Source organism: Macaca mulatta, chromosome 10 (genome assembly GCF_049350105.2).
Source record: "Macaca mulatta isolate MMU2019108-1 chromosome 10, T2T-MMU8v2.0, whole genome shotgun sequence".
In the NCBI taxonomy this organism is placed as follows: domain Eukaryota; kingdom Metazoa; phylum Chordata; class Mammalia; order Primates; family Cercopithecidae; genus Macaca; species Macaca mulatta.
The window spans coordinates 85781099-85787105 of NC_133415.1; the positions used below are offsets into that span (position 1 = coordinate 85781099).

The window sequence follows — 6007 nt, forward strand, 5'->3', positions numbered from 1 at the left end:
TCCACACTGTTTTTTTGCTGACCTGCCTTCCAGTTCACGAACCCTATCCTCTTCTGTATGCAGCTTGCTATTAAATCTATTGAATTAGTTCTTAATTTTAGATTTTTTTGGTTTTGTTTTGTTTTGTTTTTTGAGACAGAGTCTCGCTCTGTCGCCGAGGCTGGAGTGCAGTGGCTGGATCTCAGCTCACTGCAAGCTCCGCCTCCCAGGTTTACGCCATTCTCCTGCCTCAGCCTCCCGAGTAGCTGGGACTACAGGCGCCCGCCACCTCGCCTGGCTAGTTTTTTGTATTTTTTAGTAGAGACGGGGTTTCACTGTGTTAGCCAGGATGGTCTCAATCTCCTGACCTCGTGATCCGCCCATCTCGGCCTCCCAAAGTGCTAGGATTACAGGCTTGAGCCACCGCGCCTGGCTAGATTTTTTTTTTAGTTTTAGAATGTCCATTTGATTCTTTTCTATAGATTGCAATTCTTCTTTTCCACCATTTTATTCAATTTTCTTTAATTTTATTTAACATTATTTGTAACAGTTATTTAAAGTTTTAATCTGCTAACTCCAATGTCTGAATCTTCTGGAGGGTCCACTTCTAATGTCTATTTCTTCTCTTGATTATTGGTTTTATTTCCCTTTTCAAATGTCATATATACAAAATAAAATAAAATAAAATAAAAATCCAAAACTTTTCTGGGCTTGTATAAATGGACTGTAAAGACTTTAGTTGATATTATTTCCCCCAGAGCATTTGCTCTTTCCTCTGTATAGGGCTGAGCATCTCCATCAAGTTGGGGATTGAACTGGGTTGGGGCTGAGTAGCAGCTTTAGGAGGACTCAGTTTGCCTCTGTGTTCAGTTGTCTCAAGGATGAAATCTGTGTCTGTTTCAGGCTCCTCCTTCAGTGGGACTCTGTTTCCCAATGATCTCATTCTGCTTTTCTATACCAGCACCTACAACCCCAGCCTCCCTGGTGCTCGGCAAATGTCCTAACAAGAAAAACAGCTGTGCATTCAGGCGAGATTTATTAATCATGCCAGCCACAGTGGATGTCAGAAGCTCTGCTGGTCTCTGTCTCTCTAAGCCAAGTCTGATTCTCATTAAGCCTGTGTGTAGACTCAGGAGCGCCCCCGAGACAAGAAAGCAGCTCCCACTCCGAGCTTTTCTTGGAAAAACTTGTCCCTTTCTGTCATTTTAGTTCACCTGGCCCTCTGCTTCTATTGCTCTCCAGTGATTTTTTTTTGTTTTTAGTGATTTTGTACCTATCTGTTTTATTTTTCTTAACTTTAAAAATCCTGCAGCAGGAGAATGGCCTGCTACTCACTATTCTCTGCCCAGGAGCAGGACTTAATTCTGTTTTCACTATCTACTTTTTACTCCAGCCCCATTCCTTCCCCCACCATCCCCAATCTCATATCTGATGGGTGTCTGACCGTTTTATGCCATTGCCATTTTACACACAAGCTACCTGAAGCCCAACTGAGGATCATTCAGTCACTGCCATAGTACTCTCCCCATCTCAGTTCACATGTGGGGCAGGATGCTTTAGGCCTGAGCTCCGAGTGTGTCCTAGGGCTTCTGTCTGGCTCATCCACATATTTGTGGAGTACATATGCTTGGCATATGGTGGGCACTCAACATTTGAGTGGGTGTGGGGGCTGAGGGTAGGGGTTACTAGCTGACCCCTGAAGGTAGAGGATAAGGGGCAGAGGGCTTGGAGGAGGGGAGTATGCCAGTTGTGGTTCTGAGCAGTGTCTGATCAAATCACAGGAACATTTGGCCTGAGTGTGTGGAAAAGACTACAGGATGCCCGTGATGGTCCTCATGAAAACAGAGCAAGCTTAGAGGAAGAGGGCAGCTCCACTGGCACCACCCAGAAGGCCTTCCATCTGGAACTGCAGTGAGTGAGCACAGCCTGCTTGATCTTCTCTGGCCTGAGGAGGGAGAGGCTGTGAGTCTTCCCAGGTCCCAGGAAGCCTCTGCCTGGGTTGGGTAGAGCTAGACATGGGTGAGGAGGACCCTCAGAAGGCCAGAGGTTTGAGAGTTGCAGGCAACTCTAGTCCACAGTGGCAGCTATGGCTGGAGAGCCCAGGCCCTGTTTTAGCCCAGCTCAGCTGAAAGGTTGAGCGGTGAAAGGGGAAAATACAAAAACCCAAGTGCTTGGATGGGGCCCTGTCCCCCAGCCAGGCCCAGATTTGCTAGAGCTGACTTCCCTGCAGAGGTCATTGCTGCATGGCCAGAGGTCCCTGGCAGAGGAGTGCTCAGGCCCAAGGCCCTGATCCTGAGTGGACATTTGTGTTATTTCCCTGATTTGCAGGGAACATCAGGCTGCTGGCTACTTGTTCCTCCCCCTGCAGTTTCATCTCCAACCCACTCCATCCACTCCATCCTTATTCCTGACCAAGTCTTCAGTAATTCTGGTTCATTCAAGAAAATGTGTATTGAGATCCTACTGACTGCCAGACCTTGTGCTAGGTTCTAGAGATACAAGACACCAGACACAGTCCTGCTTCAGAGAACTCACAGTTTACTCGGGGAGGTGGACATGCAGACTCATGGCTGCAGTTTTATGTGATAAGTAATGAGAGTATTAGGAACAGGGATGGCTCGGAGGACAATCTACGTGATTGAGTGGATCAAGTAAGGAAGGCTGCATAGGAGAGGTGATTTTGGAGTTGGGTTTTGACATTTAAGCAGGAGTCTGTCAGGTACCCACAGAATCTTTGTGGCTCCAGTGCTGCCATCAAGGCATACATCTTCACATGCTGTGGAGGGACATCAAACAAGGCAAAGGCAGGGTTTCCCTGGGGCAGGGGGCAGACATGTTTGAATAGTCCACAAGGGGAGATCCAGATAAAGCCAGACGGGGTGTCAGGTCTGCATGGTGGAGAGGACAGAGTGGTGGGAGAGTGGCAGGACTTGCTGGGCCAGCTGCATCGATCCAGGATTTGCAAATTCCATACTTGCTCAGTGGTGGGCTCTGGGAATTTGCCCTGGGGGAGGGATGGAAGTTTGGAAAGGATCAGGCCCAGGAAGGGAGAGCCTTTCAGGGTTTCTGGGAGGGTCACCCTGCCTTGTGGTGGGGGGACATCTTGTGAAGAAAAGCCTCCCACACTAGGGAGCAGCGGGATCTGGCTGAGGCCCTGATATACCAGCGGCGAGAGCAGGCGGCGCTGATGGCCCTCCTGCATGGGAAGGCAGATAAGGAGACAGAAGCTTGGGCCAGGCTGCAGAAGATGGCCCTGATGTCCCCATGGGCCGGAGAGCGCCCCCTGGAAGACATTGAGGACAGCTGGAGCAAGTGGGAGTCCAGGGACAAGCAGGTAAGGCTGGGAGGGGAGCACAGGGAGGGGTGCGGGGACCCCCAACTCGCAGGCTTCACTCTTGGGCGTGGCTCCTGCAGGTGAGCAAAGTCTTGGGAGCGGCGTATAAGCCCAAGGAACGCTTGCGGAATACCAGGTTCCTGTCCATGAGGGTGCCGTACGGCTGGATGAAGCAGCAGGTGAGGCGGGATGGGGCGGCTCCCCAGGAGGCTGGGTCAGGGGCCAGGGAATCCCATGTCCACCGGCAGCCACCCTTGTGCCCACACAGCCCTTCAGTGGGGGTAGACGGGAGCATTTGTCCTTTAACAGGATTCTGGGCCATAGACAGTTCTGGGATGAGACTGATGTGTCTGGTTTGTTTGCCAATGCCCTGGCTGAGGTCACTGGCGCAGCTTTTGTCCTTGAGAACAAGCCTCAAGGGCCTGTGGGACAAGGTCCCCCTTGGGCAGGGCCCCTGTCTATAGCCTCCAAGCATTTCCTATGGTCTGTGGCTGTCCATTTGCTGGTTAGCATATTTCCCACCTGTGTCCCCACTACTGTGGTGCTCAAACAGCAGACCAGGGTGTCGTGCCAGGCCCGTAGTAAGAGACAGGGTAAATGGAAGGAGTGGCTCTCCATTGGGGACAGAAAGGAGCAGGGGATGTTCGAAAGAGCAGATTAGAGCTCCAGATTTGAGATCCCAGCCTCTCCCAGCCTCCCTGTCCTTATCTGCCATGGGAGATAACACTGAAGGCCATGTCTCTGCAGGGCCCCCCTGTCCCGGGCTGGGGAGAGGCTGGTGTGAGATGGATTGTTCCAAGGAGCTCTTTGCACCTGGGCCTCACCCAGCGTCCAGCTCGAGGCCTCATTCGCAGAAGCGGACAGTCTCCTCGCCAGCTCACAGGGTCGTCAGAAGCACCATAATTGGGTGGAGAGCAGGGCTGGGTGCCTGGCCTGGTGCAGGGTGGATGCATAGGTCTGCAGACAATGGTGGTTAGTGGCAACCACGGTCCTCTGGACATGCCTTCTTGGCATGGGAAGACCTCAGGGCACCTGATCCTGGGTGTCCCTGGCTCCACCTGGTGCCCCGTTCCCGCTCCCCACTCTGTTCCCTGCAGATCTCGCCTCAGGTCTACCAAAGCCTGCACTTCAATGATCTGATGCCCACCCAGCAGCCCGACTTCCTGACCAGCAGGGGCCCAGACCAGCAGGACCAGCACATCCGCCTGGTAGCCCACGATGTCCAGAAGGACCTGGTGCCCAGCAGGGAGCAGGCTGTGCTGGATACCATGGACAGCACGCCTGCAGCCACCTCCTCCCCGTCTTCCTTGTTATCTGTCACCGCCTCAGCCTCCAGGCTGCTGGACTCCAGCTTGCCTGCCTTCCTGAGGCCCCAGTTCTCTTTCTTGCTGCGGCCCCAGTCGGCCTCCACAGCCCATTCCACCCCCTCAGTCCCATCCCCGGTGTCCAAGTCCACCCTGCAGAGGTCAGCAACCCCCAAGCACATTGTCTCCTCCCTCGAGCGGCCCCCAAGGCCTCTGAAGGCCACCTTCATGTCCTCTGTGAAGGAGGGCTCCCACGTCAGGTTCTGAGGTGCTCTGCCATCTTCTCTAGTCCAGCAGCAGGGCCACCAGGCCCATGGCGGGCCTGCATGTCCCTGGCTTATTCCCTACCAGACCCAGAGGATGTGGCCCTTCCCCCGGCCGCCCCACTTGCCTCTCTGGGGAAGTCCACCTGTCTCCTAATCTTATCTTCTCTCTGGCCCCGCACAGAGCCCTGGGGCAGAAAATAAATGTTCTCAGCTGTGGGCGTCCACAGGCGATGAGGTCGGGCTGTGTGTTCCTTACCCCCTTAGGTCCCTCCTTATCTGAGACCGTTCACATCCCCTGGCCCTGGCAGAGGCAGAGAGGAGAGTCCCTCTCCAAGGACACCTGGGCGTGGCTGGTTGCCTTGGAAACTTGGTTCAGCCTCATTGCAAGAGTGAGGCCTGGCAGCCATCTGGTGAGGGTCATGGCTGTTTGTCTTCTGCCCCTGCTGTCTGTCAGTCTTCCCTCATCATCAAACACTCCATCCCAAGCACCCTTTTCTGTCCTGTGTGCAGAGAGGGCTGGAAGCACGGTGGGCAGCACCCCTCGTGGCTCTGCCGCTGTCTGGCTGTGGAGTCCCATATGTCCTTCCCCTCTGGCCCAGAGTCACCTGTCCAGACCTCTGCTGGGCCGTCAGCCCTCTCGGCAGCTGGAGACCCCATTCTGGGGCATGTGGGGTCTTCTGGACACGTCACCTGCGGCCTGAAGGGAGCCGGGGCTGCCCGCTGCTGCTGAGCAAGGAGGAGGTGGGCTATAGGCTTGGGGTTCTTGGGGGATCTGTCTGTCCCAGTGTCCCCACAGACCCTCCTGCCCAGTCCGAGGCTCAGCCCTGAGGGGCACCTGTGTCCTTTCTCATCTGTCTCTTTCTCCTTCCATCTCCCTTTACACTTCACAGCGGTGGAAACACGGGCTGCCCGCCGCCACTCTGCTGGGAGGTGTTTTGGTTCTTTTCGTTGTTTCTGAGAAGGAGTCTCACTCTGTCACCCAGGCTGGAGTGCAGTGGCGCGATCTCGGCTCACTGCAACCTCTGCCTCCCAGGTTCGAGTGATTCTCCTGTCTCAGCCTCTCGAGTAGCTGGGATTACAGGCATGCGCCACCACACCCAGCTGATTTTTGTATTTTCAGTAGA

The 6007-nt window shown here is 54.1% G+C and overlaps 1 protein-coding gene across 1 annotated transcript in view; it reads left to right on the forward strand.

Moving 5' to 3' along the window:
* Window positions 1-5115, forward strand: part of EFCAB8 (EF-hand calcium binding domain 8) — a 96961-nt gene extending 91846 nt beyond the window's left edge. The window contains exons 23-26 of the mRNA XM_077949063.1: window positions 1761-1890; window positions 3109-3313; window positions 3394-3492; window positions 4411-5115. Of these exons, the coding sequence (XP_077805189.1) occupies window positions 1761-1890; window positions 3109-3313; window positions 3394-3492; window positions 4411-4884 (908 nt within the window). The 3' untranslated portion in view covers window positions 4885-5115. The remainder of the gene's footprint in view (window positions 1-1760; window positions 1891-3108; window positions 3314-3393; window positions 3493-4410) is intronic.
* Window positions 5116-6007: the final 892 nt, after the last annotated feature.